This window comes from Python bivittatus, unplaced genomic scaffold (genome assembly GCF_059951505.1).
Source record: "Python bivittatus isolate LINGU-HERP-01145 unplaced genomic scaffold, Pbiv_v1 ctg000020_np1212, whole genome shotgun sequence".
In the NCBI taxonomy this organism is placed as follows: domain Eukaryota; kingdom Metazoa; phylum Chordata; class Lepidosauria; order Squamata; family Pythonidae; genus Python; species Python bivittatus.
The window spans coordinates 87,111,583-87,135,121 of NW_028277030.1; the positions used below are offsets into that span (position 1 = coordinate 87,111,583).

Consider the following 23,539-nt stretch of genomic DNA (forward strand, 5'->3'; position numbering starts at 1 on the left):
CCTTTACTTCAGGAGAGGCAGAACAGTGGAGGGACTAAGACTAGGACTAAGACTAGGACCAGGACTAGAAAGCAGACAGAACTCTGATGAAATGACCTGGATCAATGTTTGCTCTTCTCCTTGGGCAAGAAAAAAAAAAAGCTGTAATTACCAATACATGGAAAAACACATTTCCCAGAACATTGCCCACCACAGTCAGAGTGCAGAGGGCACAGCTAATGTGTAACTGAGGTTAGGCAATCAGGGGGATAAAATAGGAACCCAAGTGTTCACTGAGGATTAGATCCTGAGCACAGAAAATAGCGTGAGGTTCTTGCCCAAGGGACAGAGATGTGAGTACCACTTTTCTGCTGCTATTAATGGTGAGGGAACATAATACCTTAGTTTTAATCCTGTTGTGGAGCAGTTATTTGCTCTCTTTTTCTCAAAATCATTGATATTGTGGTACAGTTTGCTGGCTTTTCCTTATTTTCCCCAAAAGGTAAAATACAAAAACAATTGGATTCCCATATTGCATGAAATGCCTTACCTATTTGTTTGTGGCACGGTATATTATGGTTATAAACATTCTGGTTTGTAAACAATGGGACTACCTGATCCAGGCTGCAAAAATCCAGATGACCACAATATGGCAGCAAAGAGGTACAGAAAACCCTACATCTTTGCTGACTTCCATTTGTAGTCCAGTTTTTTGTGACACAGTTGAAGCAGCTCTAATAAATCATGGTGTATAACAGGATTATGTGCAACCTTGGCCACTGCAGCATATTCAAGAAGCCTGTTGAAAGTAACTGCAGTTTAGTGTGATATGTGAAACTTAGTTCATGTGCAGGTTTTATTACTTAAACTTAACCTTTGATAAGAAACAAATTAACTTTATGCATACAAGTAAACAATGGGATTTCACATTAAAAAATTGTAGGGTCACTAACCATCAGATGGCAATACAAAGCCTGCCGGCATTTGATGGACCACCACCACAGCACTGGTGGAACAATACTGTAATTGCTAGTGTGGGTTGCATACAGGGTGCATTTTACAGATCAAGGACAACGTCCACGATCATTTCAAATTGCCTCAGTTGCAAATAAGTATAAAGAGAGAGCAAGTAAAGATGCAAAAGGAGGAAATAAGTAATTAGGATCACCAGACATGAGCTGCAGAAATCTAGATAATCTGGTAGCCCTAAAATTTAATGGATTAATGAGATGAAGGGTACCTGTCAAAGCAGAATATCCCTTAAATCCAAATAGGATTTTATGCACACAGAAAATGGCAAATGGGGTGTGTCGAAGCAAACAATATAGAGCAGATTTGGCCAGTTGTGTTCAAAGTCCACTAAACGGAGGTCCATAAAACTGAGGGTTTCATATAGTGATATAACTTTGTAAGGACCAGATAAAAAGTCAACAGAGAGCAAATGCTGGTTTTTCAAACATTTGCAGTAGAAGTGGCTTCTGGAGAGATAATTCCCAGAGCTGCTAACTGAAAAGAAGGAAGCTTGAGTTTTCCATGAAGAAAGTATGACAATTGAGATAAAGGCTCAGTCCTCTTGCTAGAATACTGGGTAACAATACAGTTAGCTGTCTTTTCTCTTTACTGATTTACTTTGTGTGTGTGGAAAGAAAAAGAGTAAGAAAATTAGTGGAGAAAACATGGGAAGATATGGATGAAAGCCTGTTCTTGGAACCTTTGGGAAATTCTGTGAACAAGGCAGTGTGATTTCGGAATAACACCTATATAGAAGCACCTCATATGGAATAATCAAGAAATATGTATGAAGAAGAAAAGGATGTTTGTGGGCAAGATGAAAAGTCCCAGTCATAGGTACCTGGTAACAAGCCACAATGACATTGTGTGTTTGTGTGGCATTATGTTATTGGCACCATCTGTGCTATGACACCATCACATATGTCACTTTCCCTTCTTGTCTCCCTTGCCCTCCTCTGTGGATGTTGCTGGTCTCCATCTCTAGCTGGATTAATTTTTAAAAGGGTAGAAGAGGTGTAAGACACATTAGGCAGCTCTGCTCAGAAGAAAAGGGCTGAGTATCCCTTAGACATTCTTTAAAAAGCAATGCTTTGAACCTCAAATCACCCCTGGAAAAAGGGTGCAGCTGCTTAAAAATTCACATTAATTTTAATTAGCACTGCTGATCTGGGCTGCTGTTTTCTTTCCCAGTAAGCAAACACTGCTCCAGGAAGTGGAAGCAATCTTTTTGTGCATTGGAAGCAATGAGCTGTGTTGGATCATAGGAAGCAATACAAAAATTAGTCACCACAGTTTGAAGAATGTAATCTGGAAAGAATGACTTCTTTTGACAGAGATCTGAATGAAGTGGTTATATACTGACATTTATATTTTTGTAGAGGTACAGATGAGAAACATTACTATAATGTCTTGCCATAGTAGATAGGATGGTTACCATGTGCTCCTTCAGTCCATTGTCCAGGTGCTAACTTTGGATGGACACCTTCTGTATCACCACCACCCCAGCCCTACAATGAGAGGGTTGTCCTACATAAAGAATGACATATGATCAATCTGTTTTAGAGTTTTATTTTTTATTCTTCTCAGAGAAAACACCACCTCAGGGTTCAATGTTTCAATGACTAAGTCAATGAATTTTATATAAAATATGATTTTATACAGCATTCTTTTGGTATTGAAGTGCTTCATTAGATTTACTTTATCTCGGCTGCAAAACTCTGGATGGCCAACTCTTTGCTGCTACTGTATTTAGTGCCATCCAGATTTTTTTGCAGCCCAGGTATTGTAGCCTTACCTTTATGAACTGACTCCTTAAGGCAGCTATATATTTTTTGAGGCTAGTATGGAAAAAAAGAGGCTGCTTTAAAGAGTAAATTGCTTCTTCCCAATCATTTTCAAAGCATGCACAGCCCTAGAAAGGTGACGTTTGGTGGGACATAATTCCAGATAAGCATGTAAATAGAATTGTAATCTTAATTAGGCTAGTCTATACTAGGACTACCTTGATGGATATCCACACTGAAGATGTGGCTGTTGAGAGGAAAGGTAAATGTTCAGCTAAGCAGATCTTCAATGTTTAGTGTTCTTCTGTGCCATTCACCTGAGAGAGAGGCTAATGTATAACCGAATCTTATGCAAACTGAGCACACTTGGCTAAAGGTTGTGTGCAGGAAGAGCTCTAGAAAGCCGCACTTTAGGTCTACCTGGTCACCACCAGGCCCTTATCTTCCTTTTTTATCACTAGATGATGCAAGAGCACAACATTAGAAGGGATCTTTTAGGAAGCATTGTTTTACATATTGTTTGAGGCACATTTAATACTAACTCACAAACCATGATTTGCAAGCCCCCTTATGTGAGCACTTAAATAAGTTGAAAGGAAGGATATACATTCAATTAAAAAATAAATCATAATCAGCAGGGTTTATACAGCATGGTAAGCAAAACCTAAATACAGCCTATTGTTCTTTAGTAAGATGGTTGCATCCAGGTAGTTGCTTTTGGGTCTATGAACCCAAGCACTGTATATGGCAGCTTCACATTTTCAAACAGCAGTTAGTGGGGAAAAATGTTCTTTTTAAAGATGCCCCTGTCAAACAGAGTCTATTTTTAAAATGCTCCAAGACTGGATTAACATGAAATAATATTGCAAAGGGAGAAAGGAATAAAGTCTTGCAATTTTCTACCTCTGGAAATGCCTTCAGGATGAGCCAATATAGCTACTGAACCGTGGGATGTATTTGCTGAACATGCTTATCCACAATTAAACCCAATTTTATAACCCAATGCAACACACTACAGTGAAATGTGATCAGATAGTTTGTGGTTCAGTGTGTTGTGTAAACACAGTTGGATCTTGGCAAGCTTCCCATGTAGGCTAACTGATGCTACCTAAGTATCACACATTAACTTTTTGTGGCTTGGATAGTTATGTTATTTAATAAAAGTAAAGCCCCCAGCAAACCCATAAAACATCCATTGATGACAATTGTATTTCTTTCTTTCTGAAATAGACATTGGTGAAGATCCACATCAATATGAAACTTGGAGTCAGTTTGCTATGTGTCCTTCTGTACCTTACCACTGGAGGCTGTGATCGGGTATACGTTCACCCCTTTTTTCTGGTTTCCCTTAATAATACTGATGTCAACAGCTGCAAGGAGCTGGAAGAAAGAGAACAGCTGGTGAAGATGTTTGTCCCCCTCTCAATTGAGTCCCATTTCACTTCAACCTATGAAGAGAGTTTGAGGAACAAGAGTGAGGAGGAAGAGAGACGCCTGGGTGTCAAATTCTTAAAAGAACCCATTTATATACTTGGGGCCCGTTTTTACAAACAGCTGAAGAAAATACACAGAAGCAGCAATATTATCCTCTCTCCTATATTCATATACGAGTCTTTGTTGTCCATTTATTTAGGGGCTTCTGGACAAACAGCAAGTGATTTGCAGATTTTGTTAGGGTTTTTCCCGCCGTCCAGTGACTCAAGCTGTACTTTCAAAATAGATGGACGTAAAGTTCTCTTTGCCCTGAAGATCATCCTAAATGCCCCATTACGCTCCAGGGATGCTGAGGGACTGATTTTCTCTAAGCTTTTGTGTCTTTTCTCTGCTCCTGGTACCCATTTATCCGAGTCTTTTGTCCATGAATTGGCCTTTCCGGATGTTAATTTCTACGTTCGAGCTGTGGATTTCACCAACCCCACAGAGGCAGCAAAACAAATAAATGCCTTTGTTGAAAGGAAGAACACACACAGAAGCAAGGGTTTGCTGGCTGACATTGATCAGGAAACCACTCTACTGTTGACAATGTACACTCATTTCAAAGGTATCTGACAGGAAAAAGGGAATTGCCACAATTTAGGACCAGTGATAATCCTAGAGAGGAGCAGATCAAGGAGAAAAATAGTAATTTGAAACTTGTAAATGCAATAACTACATTGTTCACATGTTAAAATGGGGGTTGTAATGAATACATGGAGTTGGATCTCCAGACATTCATCAGGTCTGTAACACAGAATATAACTTGAATAACCCATATTATTAATTCCTTCTGACCAAAATTAATTTCTGGCAAATTGGATGGGTGTTCAGGTAAAGTGTGTTACATGCCTATCTTTTAAAAATTAAAATATATTCCCATTCCTCACTGAGGAATCTCAGGGTGGGGAAGAAAGTTGATTGGAAGAATCTATATAGTTCTGCAACTATGGGGACACAATCCCTTTTTCAGAGTTTCAGTTCGCAATGACTAATTCACAGATGAAAATACGACAGCCCCTGTGAGGCTGACCGAAGCAATTTAACAACAGTAAAGAAAAGTATGCAGCAATCATGGTTGGGACAGGACCAAGGCAGAGAGATTAAAGACCTCTTCTTGAAATGACAGTATATGAATCAACTGCTTGGTTCCCTGCTTCATCCCACCACTTTGATAAGATTCATTTGATTCTTTGAGTACTGTATAGATAATGACTATGTTTGCATGTTTGATAAACCGTAACATAGTGTGAAAGAAATTTGGCAATGTGTAATACGTGAACCCACTTGATCTGATTATCACTCATGCCAGAGTCAGCCATGTCTGTTTTTGTGCCTTCAAGTCAGTGTTGACTCCTGATGACTGCCTGGACTAGTTCTTGCAGTTTTCTTGGCAAGGTTTTTCAAAAGTGGTTTGCCTTTGCCTTCTTCTTCCTAAGGCTGAGAGAGTGTGACTGGCCCAAGGTAACCCAGCAAGCTTTGTGCCCAAGGCAGGACTAGAACTCATGGTCTCCCAGTTTCTAGCCTGGTGCCTTAACGGCTGCACCAGACTGGTTCTCCACGTCTGCTTATAGGATACTAATGTAGAAAGGAGTCATGCTATCTTTAAATGTTACCACTGTAGTGTGGGAGACCATTACAAGAGAAAAGTGTAATTGTTCTACTCCTGTAACATTATACTTTCCAGAGATTCTTCAAGTATCTAATGTGGTTTCAAGGATTCTTGTTGAAGATCAGTTTTCTAAGCAGGCCCTTAGCTTTCAATTACTGGGGAAATACAGAGCATGTTTTTGAGCCTCTTAAGGTTCCTTAATTCATAATCAAAAGCAATAAACACAATTAATTAAAATAGTACTTCACCTAAAACTTGCTTTTTCATCTAATAGGTGTTAACAATTTTTAATAGAATAAACTTTATACAATTATGAATTTAGCTTCCCTACTCCTATATTCTGCCAGTCTTTATTGTTTTATGGCTTTATAAGTTCCTTAAAATGTATGTAATAACCTTGAATTCTGTCCAAGAAGAATAGTGGATAAATGGGTAAATTATAGATTGCATATAGTACCCAGCTGAATCCTTTTTATGCCAAAGAGGGGGAAGCAATTCGTTTCCTCTAACCACATTTCCATTTGTTTTTCAGCTGTAATAAATGGAGCATCCCTACTGAAAGAACCTCAAGAATTCTGGCTCGATCCCCACACTAAGATCTTTGTTCCTATGATGACAGTAACTGGAATCTTCAAGCATAAACATCATTCAGGCCTTTCCATTGTCAAAATCCCTGTCAGCAAGAGTGTATTTCTGCTGCTTTTACAACCCAGTAACAGCAGTGAGCTGGCTAGTGATAAAGATCAATATTCTTTGACACCTTCTTTGAAATGGCTTCAAGGTTTGCAACCAAAGTACGTTGTATTTATGGAAAATCAGACACTCATAAGAGCACTAGAAACTCATAAAAAGCTTCCTAACAGTATAACAGTTTGATAGGAGGACCAATTACCCAAAGAGGTGGTGGGTAATTGGTTCCCCTTCAAGCAGAGGTGAGATAGTCATGTGTCTCTAGAATGCTTTAATTTGTATTCCTGCACAATGCAGAACGCGGGACGTGATGGTTGAAATGTTCCTTCCAATTCTGTGATTCTAAGTAAGATCTCTGTAGAATCAGTTGAGAGTCCAGATGTGGTAGAATTATTAGATTCTCCAATAGATGGAGCATCTCCAAGTTAAACTTTGGTATTCATCTCACCATTCAAACATACACAAATATTCAAGTACAGTATATACTATGGATAGGCAATTTGTAGCACTCAAGTATCCCTCATCGATTGGGCTAGGTGAGGATACTAAGAATTATGGTTCTAGATATTGCCTACCACCTGCTGTATATTATATTTTCTGTATTCAGTACTCACCTCTGAGATCTCAGAATTCATCTCAGTATTCAAATATCCTCATCATATTTATTTTTATTCTTCCAGAAAAAAAAAATCCCAACCATATCCTACTTTAGGATTCAAGCTCTAGTATTAATTAAGTATCCACCCAAATTTGGCATTATAATCTCTGTCCTGTACTACTCTCAGAACCTATCTACAAGGAATAGTTCAATGGCACCAGAAGTCATAAAAAGACCATCTTGTTAGGTGGTGGTAGCTTAAGCTGATACAACTACAAGAGAGAAGGGACCGTTAATACACAACTATTTGTGCACAACAGAGAAAGGGAGCTGTGTAGCATTTCTGTGCAGAATTCCAAATAGATACAAGATCCAATCAAAGTAGATGTTTCCAAAACTGTTGTTAGGGAAAGTGTTTTGTTCTGGACATCTGGGTGAAAAAGGACTCTTTTAGTGGACACTATGAAAAGATCTGATCAAGCATTTGAGCAGAAAGGAGCAAGCGTGGGTATCGTGTCTGAATTTGGGGGTGGCTTTTGTTTTTACACAGACTGGGTAGAGGCTAGCTTCCTTGGACAATGACATGGATTCCGTTACTATAGTGTATATCTAGGATAGGGCCACTCTCTCTCACACACACACCCCAGACTGAGATAACCACCATCACCACCTTTGTCAAGACAGAGAAACAGCCAATGCAACCAGTCCCTCTGCTTTCCAAATCCAGCCCCAAATCCTCCAGAAACCTTTCACCAGCACTTCTTGGAATTTATTTAGAGACAGCTCCTTCATAATCATTTGTGCTTTCCCCCTTCCCCTCCCCTTTCTTTCTTCTTTCTGCAGACAAATTCACTTGACTTTCCCAAAGGTGTCCTTTACAAGCATGCACGATCTTCTGGACCTCCTTGTGAAACAGGAGATGCCTAACCTGCTTGGAAAAGAAGCCAATCTCAGATTGCTAAGCAGTAGTAATGTGACAATTGGAAAGGTACCTGTCTTTGGCATTTGCTCTTTGTAGGCAACTTGTAGGCATTTGCTCTTTGTAACTCTATTGGCTGGACCATGTACTCAGAATGCAAGGATGGATGATAGATACAGATACTAATTTTTGGTGATATTGGCACAAACTACATACACCTTCTACAAAAATTATATAGTTTTTTATCCAAGTTTCTAAATCCCTTTATTAGCACTTTAAAAATACCTTTTCATTTATTGGAGTTTTTCATTTGTAATCTTACCATCATGTCCTACTGACTCAGATTTACTACCTTTGTTTCTGCTTGCAGATCATAAATCAGCAACTTTTTGAGCTTAGCCCAGGTGAACCAGATCAAGTAGAAGCTCACACAGAAGAAAATGCCAGTGAGATGCTCAAAATAACACTGGATGAGCCGTTCCTGTTTGCAGTGTATGAAAAAGAATCGGCTGCATTGATTTATTTTGGCCAAATAACAAATCCCCTAAAAGAAACATAAATTCTGGATTGGGGGAAATAGTTTTCTTTACTCCTTTTATCTTTTTCCTATTTAGTAGGTTTTTATAATGTTACTGAGTTTTTTGTTTTGTTCTGAAAAGAAAACGAATGCATCTTTCAAATATAGAATTGACAAATTGATCAATAGAACTTGAAAAATTACTCCTGTTTACATGATTAATAAAAATTACTCCTGTTTACACATGATTAATAAAAGTGCTCAGGTCTCATAAGTCTATTATAAGGTAAAGTAGATCATTTCCCATTTACTGAGAGATTCCAGTGTGTGCTGGGTTTACACATCACACTAAGCCAAATATATAACTATTAGTTTTTAAACCATGGTTTATGGTTTAGCAAACCCAACTATTTTGGCTTATTCAACAATACACGTGAGTCTAATATTCCTTGTAAAAGAACTCAATCAGTCAACAATATGAGGAATAATATACCCAGAACAGAGAACTAAGTAACCCTTTCCCACATTGTTTAGACACTTAGCCATGTCAATGTTGAGTTGTCACACAACTATCTTTAGCTAAATTGGGACACTGTTACAACTAAACTCTATTCATGTTACTGGGACTTACTTCATGAAGATTGCATATACTGGCCATGTTTGCATGATATGACTGAGAAATCTCATTCCCCAGCAAACTAACTCGACTCTTTGGGCTAATAGTATATGACCTGTCTTGGTCAGTAATCCTGCTGCCTGCCATTTTCTATGTCTTTCCATACTTGGGTCATGGGACTGGGCGTAGCAATTTGCATGACACACTACCCACTTATCACTCAATTTGGTGTGAAGAGGGCCACGGAGTCAGACCTTTGCTCTATGTCAGGAGGGACAAGGTTGCATAGCTCTCCAGGTCCAGAGCAACATGTGGCCATTTTTGGTGATGCAATTAAAAAAAGAAAACATAAAGTAAGTTGTTTAATCTGCAAGGTGATTTAATACACCTATTTTGTGTCTAAAAATCATAACTCCCACCCCCCAACCATGGAAAAAACCTCCAATCATTAAAAATAATGCAGACCTCAGGCTGAGTTGTTTGATTCATACACTCCAGTGAAATTCCTGAATATCTGGTCATATCCCCTGGGACACACATTGGCTGGAAAGAAAGTGGTGGTGGGGTGCACTTCCTGGTCACAATAAGATTCCAACTCCTGCTTTGAATCAACAGTGGGAAAGATTTCAGGTTTGCTAGAGCAGGATGCCAAACACAAGCATTTACAATTCAAGTGTTTGCACACTTTATACACTTGTCTATACAGTGGGGCAAAAAAGTATTTAGTCAGCCACCAATTGTGCAAGTTCTCCCACTTAAAAAGATGAGAGAGGCCTGTGATTTTCATCATAGGTATATCTCAACTATGAGAGACAAAATGGGGGAAAAAATCCAGAAAATCACATTGTCTGATTTTTAAAGAATTTATTTGCAAATCATGGTGGAAAATAAGTATTTGGTCACCTACAAACAAGCAAGATGTCTGGCTCTCACAGACCTGTAACTACTTCTTGAAGAGGCTCATCTGTCCTCCACTCGTTACCTGTAGTAATGGCACCTGTTTGACCTTGTTATCAGTATAAAAGACACCTGTCCACAACCTCAAACAGTCACACTCCAAACTCTACTATGGCCAAGACCAAAGAGCTGTTGAAGGGCACCAGAAACAAAATTGTAGACCTACACCAGGCTGGGAAGACTGAATCTGCAATAGGCAAGCAGCTTGGTGTGAAGAAATCAACTGTGGGAGCAATCATTAGAAAATGGAAGACATACAAGACCACTGATAATCTCCCTTGATCTGGGGCTCCATGCAAGATCTCACCCTGTGGGGTCAAAATGATCACAAGAATGGTGAGCAAAAATCCCAGAACCACATGGGGGGACCTAGTGAATGACCTGCGGAGAGCTGGGACCAAAGTAACAAAGGCTACCATCAGTAACACACTATGTCGCCAGGGACTCAAATCCTGCAGTGCCAGATGTGTCCCCCTGCTTAAGCCAGTACATGTCCGGGCCCGTCTGAAGTTTCCTAGAGAGCATTTGGATGATCCAGAAGAGGATTGGGAGAATGTCATATGGTCAGATGAAACCAAAGTAGAATGTTTTGGTCTAAACTCAACTTGTCGTGTTTAGAGGAGAGAGAATGCTGAGTTGCATCCAAAGAACACCATACCTACTGTGAAGCATGGGGGTGGAAACATCATGCTTTGGGGCTGTTTTTCTGCAAAGGGACCAGTGCGACTGATCCGTGTAAAGGAAAGAATGAATGGGGCCATGTATCGTGAGATTTTGAGTGAACACCTCCTTCCATCAGCAAGGTCATTGAAGATGAAACGTGGCTGGGTCTTTCAGCATGGCAATGATCCCAAACACACCGCCCGGGCAACGGAGTGGCTTCGTAAGAAGCATTTCAAGGTCCTGGGGTGGCCTAGCCAGTCTCCAGATCTCAACCCCATGGAAAACCTTTGGAGGGAGTTGAAAGTCCATGTTGCCCAGCGATAGCCCCAAAACATCACTGCTCTAGAGGAGATCTGCATGGAGGAATGGGCCAAAATACCAGCAACAGTGTGTGAAAACCTTGTGAAGACTTTCAGAAAACGTTTGACCTCTGTCATTGCCAACAAAGGATATATAACAAAGTATTGAGATGAACTTTTGATATTGACCAAATACTTATTTTCCACCATGATGTGCAAATAAATTCTTTAAAAATCAGACAATGTGATTTTCTGGATTTTTTTCCCCATTTTGTCTCTCATAGTTGAGGTATACCTATGATGAAAATTACAGGCCTCTCTCATCTTTTTAAGTGGGAGAACTTGCACAATTGATGGCTGACTAAATACTTTTTTGCCCCACTGTACATTTATTCTGAGTGCCAGATCTTCCACACAAAAATCCATGGGTTTGCTTCATACTTTTTCCCCTTTTTTCCCCTGGCACTATAATTTATAGGTTCACTTGCATTCCGTCGAAACAGGACCCAAACTAGATTTTAAATATGTAAATCCTGTCCCTGTCTCTGTGCTCTATCCTAGTAATAGATAAAGAGATAGAGAAGGTTTTTCCTGTTGGGGATCACATGACTTCAAAGATAGTTTGTTTGATTTGCATGCCAGTAGGAGGTAGAGATGAAAATAATTTATGGCAAACCCACCCCTTTGTTGTCCAGTGTTCTGATTGGAAGATTTTAATATCAACTAAGAACCACAGTGACTCCAGGAAACTATCTCCTGAAGTCATAACATTGTGCATTTCTTCAAATACAGAACTTCTTCCTGTCAGGACTCACCAGTGCTTCCAAATTAGGTACTGGCCACATCCGAGCAGCCAGGAGCCACAATTCAGCCTCCCAACCTTCCAGGGATCATGCTGTGTCATAGTGTCATCATGGAGGAACCAAACCTTTTCCATCACTTTGTTTTCAGAGTTTCATTGATAGAAATAGGGATAAGCAGGACTTTGGGAGGCAAGCAGTTTCCATGCTCACTCTTAAATGCCTATCAAGCCTGCAAAAACCATCCTATATATAGCCTTGAATTCAGAGATTATGAGATGATACAGTAAAACTCTATCAAATAAATACTACAGTTCTGTCTCTGTCATTCACTCATTGCATACAAACAGATGAAAAATGGCAAGTAGACAGAAAGACAGATCTTCAAGGAAATGAAGGGAAACACTTGATTTTCTTCATAGAATTAGGGAAACTTTTTTGATTCAGAATAAAAGATGCCACCCATTTGAGGAAAAGGTTCAAAATTTTCTTTTTAAAAGTGCAAGTATAGTTCTTTATAAACTCAAAGCAATATGATAGAAATGCCACAAAGTTACTGTTCTTAATTTTTTGTTACTATTTTGTGACAAAATAGTGACAAAGAACACACGTCATATGAACATACTTAACATTATTTTTTGATCCTAACAAAATTTACAAAAAAGACAAAATCCTTTTGTTTATTTTAATCATATTAAATCCATTTTCCTGCATGATAATAATTTACAATAAAAATAAAGAGATTTCCATAATCCTATGGCAGAATATGTAGAAATATATAAACTGCCTTCCATATAATGGAAAACCAAAATAAATGTTCTCTCCTGTGTTTCTTTATTTTAGTGAAATGAGTTTTTCTATTTTGAGACACATTTAATTTGCTGCTGAAGCTGCATTAGGAAGCACTTTGTTGCTACACAGTATTTGGCAAAAGAAAAGTAAAAATAAAAAATAAACTCTCTCTCTTTTTTTTTGGAAGTTAGGTCTCTTCATTATAAAGCTGGAAATTACGTTATGTTTGTTCGGTGGCTATCTGATCTTTAGCAGCTTGAACAAGCTCCAAAAGAGCGGAAAAACTTTTACGGTTGCTCAACTGCATTCCCATCTTCTCCATCTAAAACAAAATATCAGATTTACTAATTATTGTTTTGTAAGCAATACCAGAAATATTTTGAACATTATATAGTCAGAAGATCTACAATACCAGTACTGAATTTCAAGAAGTTACCCCCCTCCCCAGAAAAAAACCCAACCACACTGTAACATTAATAGGAGCAAGAGAGAGCGACTGGCCAAAAGACATCTAGCCAGCTCTGAGACTGAGGAGGGACCTGAACGGAGGTTTCTGAGGTCAAAATCTAATATGTTAACAACTATATTTATGCAGCAAAACTTACTGTTGCTGGTATCTGGGTTACCTGCATTCCAAAGTGTTCCACATCTAGAGCTAACTGTAGGCGGATTTTGTTATCATCACTCATGCCCCCATAAGGGGAGGGGTTATTTGCAGTCACAGTTTTTCTGGCTTGTTTCAGCCTTTTCAAACTCTCTTCCATTTTCTTTACAGAATTCAGAATATCTGATACTGTATCCAAGTACCTACATAAGAAGGAATTAAGGGATTAGATTATTAGTTCTTGCAGACAAAATTTCATTTAGAGGGAAAAAAAGTCCTGTGGTAATTACATTGTGCCTAAAGGATGGAGCAGAATATAAATAAATATACAGAAATTAAAACATGCTCTTTTTCTCCCATTTAATTCAACAGCAACTGAAAACTGCTGATTTTAGCCCGGAACATGCCCTATTTTAATTATACTTTGGCTTCTATCTACACAATAAGATGATCAGAACCATATGTTCACATCTTCAGGCAAATTAATAGCCTTTACTTTTAGAATGGGGTGGGGCTGCAGCCTGTGAAGATGTCTCTTAACATCATCTATTATCCTGACTTTAAATCCTACAACATCACCACAAATTCTGATTTCTTTGTACACAGTATAAAGGAAACAATAGCCACAAAATACTCCTACTGTACTTCAATGTTACAGAACTTCAAAAGCCACACAGACTTAAATCTCAGAAACAAACTGAAATATATGAAATAACTACAATGAGGGACATTGGAAGCTCCTTACAGCAAGACAGTCCATTGGTCCATCAAAGTTTATGTTTATGCTGACTATAGTTCTTCATGATTTCAGAAATAAATCTTTCACAGGCCTACTACCAGATTCCAAGGCTTGAACCTAGATTTTTTTTTTTTTAAATACAGAGTATGTGCTGTATTACTGAATATGGAAATCCCAAATCAAAATTCCCCATTTCTCAGGCTGAAGGGCCCATGCACCTTCAGATGTTGCCGAAATACAGCTTCCAACAGCCAACAGAAAAGAATATCTGTAGCTCAAAGTTGAACTGTGGAGTCCTTGGTGCTCTCTGAGCTTGGTTGTTTGCTTGCAGGCATTTCGTTACCTGGCAAAGTAACATCATCAGTGCTGGTGAGTGTGCAGTTTGCTCCCTGTTTATATACAGTAGCTTGCCCTGCCAGTGTTGGTGGGGGTGTGATTTTCTCCTTAGTAGTTCCTTGATTAGAGTATTGTTTTCCGCTTGTTTGATAAAATGTGGTTTATCTCTGTGTGTCTATTGATGGCTGAACAGACACAAAGAGCCATCAATAGACACATAGTCATCAGCCATCAATAGACACATAGAGATAAACCACATTTACACATCATTCAAAAGAGACAATTAAAAAAAGCTAAGAAGGAAACAAAAAGACCAGAACACATCCTTTCCAGCAGCCTACACCCAGATAAGCAGGGACTAACACCAGACAAACAAGTCAGCAACAGCCCTTTTCCCTTCTTCACCACAGGGGATTAAGAGACTATTACATTTTACTCAGAAATAAAGAGTATTCACCACATGAGCACTGACAGTAAGCCCACTCCTGCCAAAGTGAATCAAATTATGCCAACCTCCCTAGCCTGTCCATGCATACAACGTGGACCTCTGCAGGGAGAAATCCTTCACGTACGTAACTGTAAATATTTTGGTTTCTACACACCCCAAAAAACCCTCGGGGCTACCAAAGGCCCGCTTGTGGAAATGGCAGTACATGTATAATAATATAATTTGATAAACAAACAAAGTAAAATGTGTAAAAATTTTGACTTTGCAGATGCCTATATTGGAGATTCCAAGGAAGCTTATGTCATTTTAATGGAGCTTATCAGGAATGCGTTTTGGTACATAGTAATGAGCTGTGTATGTGAACAATCACTGCATTTTCAACAACTTCCTACTGAATTAGTCACGTAAAGTTCTACTTAAAATGTCACTTACTTCTGTGTGCTTGTATTGAGGGCTCCTTCAAGCCATTGCTCAATCACAGCTGGCTTTAATGTATCTTTGTAATCGTTCTTCAGTTGATGGAAAGGTTTAAGGGCACTATCAACATAGGGCAATGCCTTGGTTGGCACCTCCTGATTATTGATGTATGAGATAAAGGGAGAACAAGAGAAAACCTTATTAGGTGTCTACAGCAAACCTTAACATGTGAGCACAACATGACTGTTTAGAAAGACGAACGGTAAACTGCTCATGCGCAGCAGTCCTAGAAGTATCCAGCAGTAGCAGAAAAATGTTCTTCTGCTAAAGAATAATAATTTACGATAAGATTTAAGGTAATTCTGGTTTCTAGAGAAAAATGGCATAGCATGCCTCACCTATAGGATCTCCAAAGTAAACACATTTCTCCAGTCATAATTATCACAATTTGTATCAGCATTAACACATGTACAGGCCAAATAAATAACTGGCAAAGAAATAAAATGCATAGTCAAATGGTTTTATAACACTGAACAATCAGGTGTACCATCAAAAAACCTTAACAGTTTCAGTAGCAGTTAACTGGAATTAAGTAAGCATGACAGAGATCGAGCCATATTAATGGCAATACTAGCTTTCTTCTCCTCTAGGTGGATGTAGTGGGAAACAGGAGATCTCTGATGTTGGGCCTGTCTACTTAATACTTCTGAAATAGTTCCTTGTCAGCTGCAAGGACTAATAACCATTTATCTGAAAAAGAGATGCATACCAACAGAGGCAATGGCATTGATGCACTGCCAGATGCTGCTTTAGAAAATCTGAGGTGAGATGGAGCAGAGGATCCAGAAGGGTACTTTAGTTTTTACATCACCATATTATTCCTAGGTGCTCATGAAGTCAACAAAATGGAGTGAGGAAAATATTATGGAAATGGATAATGTGAACATATGAACATGATACAACTATATATAGCTTCTCTTTTAATAGCCTTTGAGAGACTAACACTTGTGAGTTTAGTAGGGTACAGGCAGTTTTGTAGATTGGGGTTTTATTTATTTACAAATATGTATATACTACTCAGCTCAAAGGACTCCATTATAATAATTATTATAATGGCCATCTATATTGTCTGTACATATACACACATATATTTTCAAATGGGAAAAAAAAAGCACCTTGTTAGTTCTTCTATACAGCCGTGGGATTTCCAGGGCACTTTTCAAGCAGCTAAAGCAAGAATCATTTAAGTCCTGAATAATCTTACTGTTTAAGGTTGGCCAGCAACCTAGTAAAGAATTTTTTGAGTCTTCTAGTGCTCCTATTGAAGAAATATATACATTAATACACAGCAAAATCTAAACATTCCAAGCCAGCCTTAGGAGTATTAATATTTTCCAACTCCTCTAAAGTACAATTAAAAACAAATAGAAAAAGAGATGCCATGTATTGTGCTACTTAGCATTGTACATTATACAGTTAGTCCTCAACTTAGGACCATTTGATAAGCAACTGTTCAGGGAGGCAGTGAAGGACAGGAAGGCCTGGCGCAATATGGTTCATGGGGTCACGAAGAGTCGGACACGACTTAACGACTAAACAACAACAACAAAGTTATGGTGGTGCTGAACGAAGGGACTTATGACCAGTCCCCAAAGTTACAGCCGCTGCAGTGCCCCCATGGTCATGTGATCAAAATTTGGGCGCTTGGCAGCCCGCATACACTTACAACCACAGGGGCACTTCAACTCCCCCCACCCACCTATCTCTCCCCATCTATGCCCTTTGGATCCTCTGCCACCCTGCGCTCCATTGCTCCAGCTGCCCCAGCCCAGTCCCTGCCACACTAACCCTCACCACCCTGCACTCCAAGACCCCTGCCACCCTGTGCTTTGCCCTCCCAGCTGACCTTTGCTGTCTTCTTGCTCCCACTGCTGACCAAGCATGCCCGGCCTGGCCCTTTGCGAGGCAGCTGCTGGCTGCACAAGTCTTTCTTTTCAAGGTCGCACATGGCAGTTTTCTCGTGAGACCTGAGGAAGATGGCCTCACGTGGCCAGCAGCTGCCTCATGAAGAGCCAGGCCAGGAATGCTTCGTCAGGAGCAGGAGCAGGAGCAGGAGCAGGAGCAGGAGCAGGAGCAGGAGCAGGAGCAGGAGCAGGAGCAAGAAGATGGCAAAAGTCAGCTGGGGTGGCAAAGCACAGGGCGGCAGGGGTCTCAGAGTGCAGGGTGGTGAGCGTTAGTGTGGCTGGGACTGGTCTGGGGCAGCTGGGGCTTTGCAGAGCCGCAGCACACCAAGAAGCCCCTTGGCTTCACATTGCACTGTGGCTGTGGGGCTGCAAGAAGCTCCTGAGCCACAGTGCAGTGCATTGCGAAGCCCAGCAGCAGCCCAGCCCAGCAGTATGGCACAAAGGGGCTTCTTTGTGTGAAGGGCCAGGCCAGACATGCCTCATCAGCAGCAGGAGCAAGAAGATGATGAAGGTCAGCTTGGGCAGCGGAGCGCGAGGTGGCAGGGCCTCAGAGTGGAGGGTGGCCAGGGCGACTGTGGCTGGGACTGGGCTGGGGCGGCTGTGGCTTACCAGGGTGGCTGCAGCTTTGCCCCACACTGCTATGCTGGGCTAGGACTGGGCTCCATGCTGTGAAGAGCTTTGACTGCACTGTGGCTCAGGGGCTTCTTGCAGCCCCAGAGCCGCAGTGCACTAAGAAGGCCCTGAACCACAGTGTGGTAAGCAGTCCGGAGCTGCATGGTTCTGGGGCTGCTTGCTCCCCTGCAAGGCAGGGTGGAGGGCGGCCAAAATGGCAGAGATGGGGGGGGGATAGGCAGGTGGGGGGAGTTGTAGGCAGTCCCATACCTTACTGAGGGGCTGGGAGGGACCAAGCCTGGAATGGCTTGGATTGGGGTGGATCCTCGGCTAACAACCAGTGGAATTTGCTTAACAATGCCATGGGAAGTGCCAGGATTGCCGTCACTAAGCAATGCAGTCACGTGACATTGCGCTTTATGACTGCATCGCTTAGTGATGAAATTCCGGTCCCAGTTGTGGTCATAAGTCAAGGACTACCTGTACTTCATAGAGTAATAAAAGAGCAGGTAATAAAACACTGCCTGCTCTCTTAACTGTACTCAGTGAATCAGATGTGTCCAACGGGGTCATAACTCTTCAACCCTCCTTCTCTCAGACCCATTCATTCCCTCTTCCATTTCATTTTAGAATCAAGTAGTTTACAAGTATAATTGAAAATAGATTTGCAAACACTAGTGGGAAAATATACTTAAGAATCAGTAATGCTTTTACCCCCAAAAGAAACAGGGAGGAAAGAGAAGACTAAGCAAGCCTACAGGGAATTACATAAAATTCAGTGCCTTTTACCAAACCTTCAAACTCATTCCCTCAAACACTGGTAAAATTTCTTCAATTCCAATTTTCCTCATTCAGTGTAACAGTTTCCCTGCATTAACTCTTTGCAAAAACAGTGCCTGGTAAAATACACACAGAGACACACACACACATTAATCTTTACCTGAGATGCAAGCTGTATTCTTGAAGCCAATCATGTCAAGTTTTGGTTTGATCATTTCCAAAAGTTCAGGAAGCTGAATGAAAAATATGCAAAACATTATGGTTACATAATCTTCAGATGACTGACACACTGAAGAGAAGTCCTTGTGTACAAGTCTGTAATGTTTCTGTAATTCTCTCTGCTCAAACCCACACACCAAATAAAGAAAACCTCAGCTACATCTTACAACAAAGGATTTTGAATTCAATATCTGTGCATGCCCCATGCCAGCCTTCCACACAGTTTCTAGAATTAAACAGGTGTACCCGAAATAATATATTTATTCTCTGAGCTGTTTAACCAACTTTGGGAAAAGAATAAAAAAACACTTAAAACCATTGGAAAGGTTCTGTTTCAAAGCTGCAGGTTAACAGTCTAATTCTTTGAACTGATAAGACTAAGCAGTGAACACATCACTCATACTGCTTCTACCCCAACGACAAGACAAAAACCCAAGGTAAAAAGTTGAAAACCAAAGCAGCAGCCAAAAATGTAAAAGAATAATTTTCTTCAGGACACATCACATTCGTTGGTTGTTTGTGTCAGAGAGAGCTCATGTAAGTCAGTAATATCTACAAACCCTTTCCTGAAGTTGATCCAGATCTGCAGCAACAAACACAAGCTGAGTGGTAGATATAGAAGGTAAGGGCTGAGTATCTGGACAAGATTCATTTCCTTGAACTTCAATGGGGTTCAGCGGGGATTCCTTGCTCGCCAATGTTTTTTTATGCTCTTTCATAGTTTCGTTAGAGACAGGCCTGAGCAGAAGCTATTCCGTTTTCAAAAAAAGTGACAAAGAGTTGTATTAGAGACAAGCCCACGAACATTCGTCTTGAATGTGCTATTTGTTAAAGATAGATGCTGATCTTATCATATCAGTTTAATTTCTCAACGTCCCCAGCATAAGGCCTGGTGGAAGAGACCCATTGTTTTTCTCACCTCATTAATGAAGACTGAGTAGCGGGCTAGAATCTGCAGGGAAAGCTTCCACAGTCGATCAGTTAGCAATGGCAAAAAAATCTGAGCTGACCAGCATTTCTGTAAGCTAGCCCATGTCACGTGAGTTGCCAAAAGGCAATATGAACTTCCAGCTGCCAAGAAAGAATAAAGGTAGTTAAATTATGATCAATATTACATTTAAAACATTGTCCTATTAACTTTGCTTTTATTTTCTAATCTCCACTCTTGGCTTAGTTCCTACTCCAGAGGAAACATTGCAACTATAAGTTTTACAGCATTTCCTCTGAAGTTGCTTACGGGATGTTCCATTGGTGGAAAATCTGTGCATCATTCTGTGACCCAGAATTTCCTCTCTCCAACCAGTGGCAAGGGGAGATGGTTTCGCCACTCTTCCCTCATGGCTGGTGAAGGCTTGCTTGTTTATTTAATTTTTTCCCCCAGTATAAAATAAACCACAGCAAGGGAGGATTTGTGGAGGGGGGAAAGGCTTACTGTTGACTACTGTGGCTTGCACCTACTTACTGGCCACCTAAAGGGATGATTAGCTGGGAGGATGGAATTGCAATGGGAGCACTTGCCCAATGCCAGGAAGTGGCTACACAAAATAAGAAAGATGAGGCTGGTACTTGTGTGGAAATTCCCTTAAGAATCCCATGGTAAGCCTCCCAGTGGTTTAGATGGTACAAGACTCAATTCCAGCCATCTTTAACCAACTTTTTAACCAACCAACCAATTACAAAACTATGAATGCCGACCGCAAGCTACTAAGTGCATTTTCTCTTTTGTTTCACCAGCACTACCCAGAAATAGTTCTTGTTTGTCAGTGGGAAACCTTGCTAGTCAATTCTGCCTTCAGTCAAATGCTACTAATAGAAACAACTCTATCTTAGCATTTAGACTTATGTTTCTCCTTTTCAGTTCAATTCATTTGGTTTCGTTCTAAGCAAATATTACATGGATCATGATAATGTGAGCTTATCACTATCACAAAATTTTGGGTCAGCAGAACCGACCAAACTTCTTCTATGCTTATTGACTAAAAGCCACAAACATCTCTGAGGAAGAGAAATAATCATTCCTTAGCTTTCTTACTCAGGAAAAGCCTGTGAGTTCAGGCTTTATATGAAGATTTTTTAAAAATTCCATGGCAATGGAAAATAAGTATTTGTCTTGTGTTATCAAAATACAAAGGCATGAGATATGCATACTAAATACAGAGAACTTTACCTGGAGCCTCTTCTAAGCCATCAGAAAGAGCTGCTTCTAAAGCCCCTGCGATTTCTCTAAATCTAAAATAATCACAAAATATTATCAGAGGTTAGAAATGTAACATCTGGCAGTTTAATGATGCAAGCCATCAATCTAATCCTGCCAATCATATCTCAAATCTGAATATCATACAAAACTTGTAAGAGGATATTTTTGGTGAATTCACCCCAGTTGTGGAATCCCCACTCTATATAACCTCATTTGGTTCCTCTGTTGCGGTTTTCTGGTACTAGCTGAAAACTGGTTCACTTTTCCAGATGTTTTAATCTTAAGAACTCTTAGTACCTTTATCATATAAATGGTGGTTTTACTTAATGAATTGTTAGTGATGTATTTATTTAACTGTTTCCCTTTTCATTATTACCCTGCTTTTCTACTCAGCATACTCAAAATAAAATATGAAACATTAAAATCCAATAGAAAGCTAAAATCATTATTAACCTAAATAAATGAACTGCACAAGAGATTATTTTGATGAGATAGATTCCTCACAGAATCTATCAACCAAAAGTACTCATGCCTGTTGCTAAATAAATCCTGTGATCAGAAAAGATTAGGAGATGTATGAAGTTTGTGGCAGGTTTTTGCCTCATCACTGCCTATATGCTGAGAGACAGATAGATATCCAGATAGGTAGATAAATATATTGCATCCAACATAGCTCTTGATTGTACATCTGGATTGCTAGTCAATTTTTGACTGTGAGATAAAAAGGAAGTCTGGCAGATTGCAAGGACTAAGAAAGACAGGCTAGGCCTAGATAACAGGAAAAAGGGATGAGTAGAAAAGGGGAATGGGAATTTCTGGACCTCTGAAGCCTCCTGACAAGCTTCGGAACAGGAGATTTTCCTAGCCTCTCTTATTTTCATTGTAACTTTCTGTCTACTTTAACAACTGAAGTTTTGTAATCTGGGACCAAATTCAGTATTATTCAAGAGGAACTAAATTACAATTATTATAGGAATCTTAGAAGAAAGGAGAACAATTACTTCTTAGTTATGCCTACAATCCCCTGTTCTCCTTCAGAAAGATACCCTCTTTATGCTACAGATGGAAAAAAAAGAGCATAGAAACTCATAGATTTATTTCAGATGACCTACAGCTAGGTCTTTTGTCCAAAACACCATCAGTTTTCCACTTATTTGCTAATGGACACTGGCACAAAGTTCTGCAAATAATTCTAGGGGATAGAAATCAATAGTTCTTTCTGATACCTTGAACACTTTTGTTTAAAAAGGAAGATAAACTTTTAAGAGAACTTTTACAATCAGACTCATTTCAGAAAATAGTTTAATGCTGGCAGTGTGTAAAATCTTATTTCTATTTAACTGAATTCATGGTAATTACTACCAATTTTTCTGGAGAAATGCCACAGACTGCAAAGTGTTGCAGTTTAGATTAAATTATTTAAAGACTTCTTTTCTTAGATATAGCTTCATTTTACTTCTAAACTGAGTTGTCACAGACTACAGAAATCCTAGTCATATAATTTTTAATTAATCAAATTGATTCATAAAGATTGCATAAACATGGGTAAGAAATAAGTGTTCTAAAATAAGAAGCTTATTTTCAGATGGCAAATACTGCAGAAGGCATAATTTTAGAAGAGGTATTCCCTTATATTTGGAGGGAAAAGGGGAGAAGCCCATTTTTAATGGAGCTTATCACCTGCATATTTTAAAATGTTCTTTATATCCTCTAAGAATAAAACCAAAATACTGACCTTATTTGAAAATAAACTGGCAAATTCCACTTATCATTAAAGCTCTGGTAGGAAGGATGTAATCTCAGTCTTTTTACACTGGCTTGTGAACCACACTGCCGTTCAAACTTCCTTACAAAATCCATACTTATATTGTATTTCTGAAGATGAAAAGTATACATTAAGCTGTGTATCAAATTTCTTTACAAGAGAAGTAGCATCATTTACTCCTCTATCCAACCACTTTATCTCATTTTGAAAACTGTGAAACTAGAAACAACGTCCTATTAGCAACGGAGATGTTTATAGTGAAAGGAGGATAACATATTTAATATTAATTACTTTGATTACATTTGCATAAAACTGCATTGAAACAGATTGTTAAAGGTCTCACTGAGTTAAACATATACAATGAAGCAAATTTAATATGCAGGCTTGCAAAGCAAGTTGAATGGGATAATAGACCATAGAGGTTTCTCTCTTATTTCCCTTGATAGCCATTCTCCTGTCCCATCCATCTTGAACAACTTTAGATTTAGAAGAATGTGATATAGTATCTTTCAAGCTGCCAAGATAGAACTTTTAGTTATTACTTAGGGTCAGAAACTTGAAACTAAGACAAACCAAATGATGAGCTACCTCAGCAATTAGGTGAGCCTATTTCCACCTTGCTACATATGCCACAAATTTGCTCTGAATTTTCTGGAGCAGATCTAGGGAATATACAAGATGTGAAAATTAAGAATCTATTTCACTGGCAATGGCATCTGTCTCTGAAATGACACTATTGGATAGAACT

The 23,539-nt window shown here is 39.4% G+C and overlaps 2 protein-coding genes across 4 annotated transcripts in view; one reads left to right on the forward strand and one right to left on the reverse strand.

Annotated features, from left to right (window-relative positions):
- The first annotated feature begins 250 nt into the window (after window positions 1–250).
- Window positions 251–8,711, forward strand: AGT (angiotensinogen). 2 transcript variants are annotated; one of them, XM_007423668.3, is made up of 5 exons: window positions 251–332; window positions 4,005–4,815; window positions 6,392–6,653; window positions 7,991–8,135; window positions 8,437–8,711. In XM_007423668.3, exons 2-5 carry the CDS (start codon window positions 4,029–4,031, stop codon window positions 8,623–8,625), a joined length of 1,383 nt encoding a protein of 460 aa, XP_007423730.1. In that variant the 5' UTR covers window positions 251–332; window positions 4,005–4,028; the 3' UTR covers window positions 8,626–8,711. The 2 variants fall into 2 exon arrangements, with proteins under 2 accessions (XP_007423730.1, XP_087999504.1); XM_088143378.1 differs by having other exon boundaries at window positions 304–362.
- Window positions 8,712–12,582: 3,871 nt separating this feature from the next.
- COG2 (component of oligomeric golgi complex 2) overlaps window positions 12,583–23,539 on the reverse strand; it is a 29,372-nt gene continuing 18,415 nt past the window's right edge. For both annotated transcript variants that reach the window (XM_007423660.3, XM_025163692.2), the window contains exons 10-18: window positions 22,762–22,901; window positions 20,997–21,058; window positions 19,749–19,900; window positions 19,390–19,578; window positions 18,771–18,843; window positions 16,430–16,572; window positions 15,270–15,409; window positions 13,337–13,517; window positions 12,583–13,032 (exon numbers count right to left, since the gene is read on the reverse strand). In XM_007423660.3, the coding sequence (XP_007423722.2) occupies window positions 12,931–13,032; window positions 13,337–13,517; window positions 15,270–15,409; window positions 16,430–16,572; window positions 18,771–18,843; window positions 19,390–19,578; window positions 19,749–19,900; window positions 20,997–21,058; window positions 22,762–22,901 (1,182 nt within the window). In that variant the 3' untranslated portion in view covers window positions 12,583–12,930. The remainder of the gene's footprint in view (window positions 13,033–13,336; window positions 13,518–15,269; window positions 15,410–16,429; window positions 16,573–18,770; window positions 18,844–19,389; window positions 19,579–19,748; window positions 19,901–20,996; window positions 21,059–22,761; window positions 22,902–23,539) is intronic.

Bases quoted from the DNA above. Each gene is read 5' to 3' on its own strand.
- AGT (XM_088143378.1), top strand. The intron at 6,654-7,990 runs GTACGTTGTATT...TTCTTTCTGCAG, and splicing joins CTTCAAGGTTTGCAACCAAA to ACAAATTCACTTGACTTTCC. The intron at 8,136-8,436 runs GTACCTGTCTTT...TTCTGCTTGCAG, and splicing joins GTAATGTGACAATTGGAAAG to ATCATAAATCAGCAACTTTT.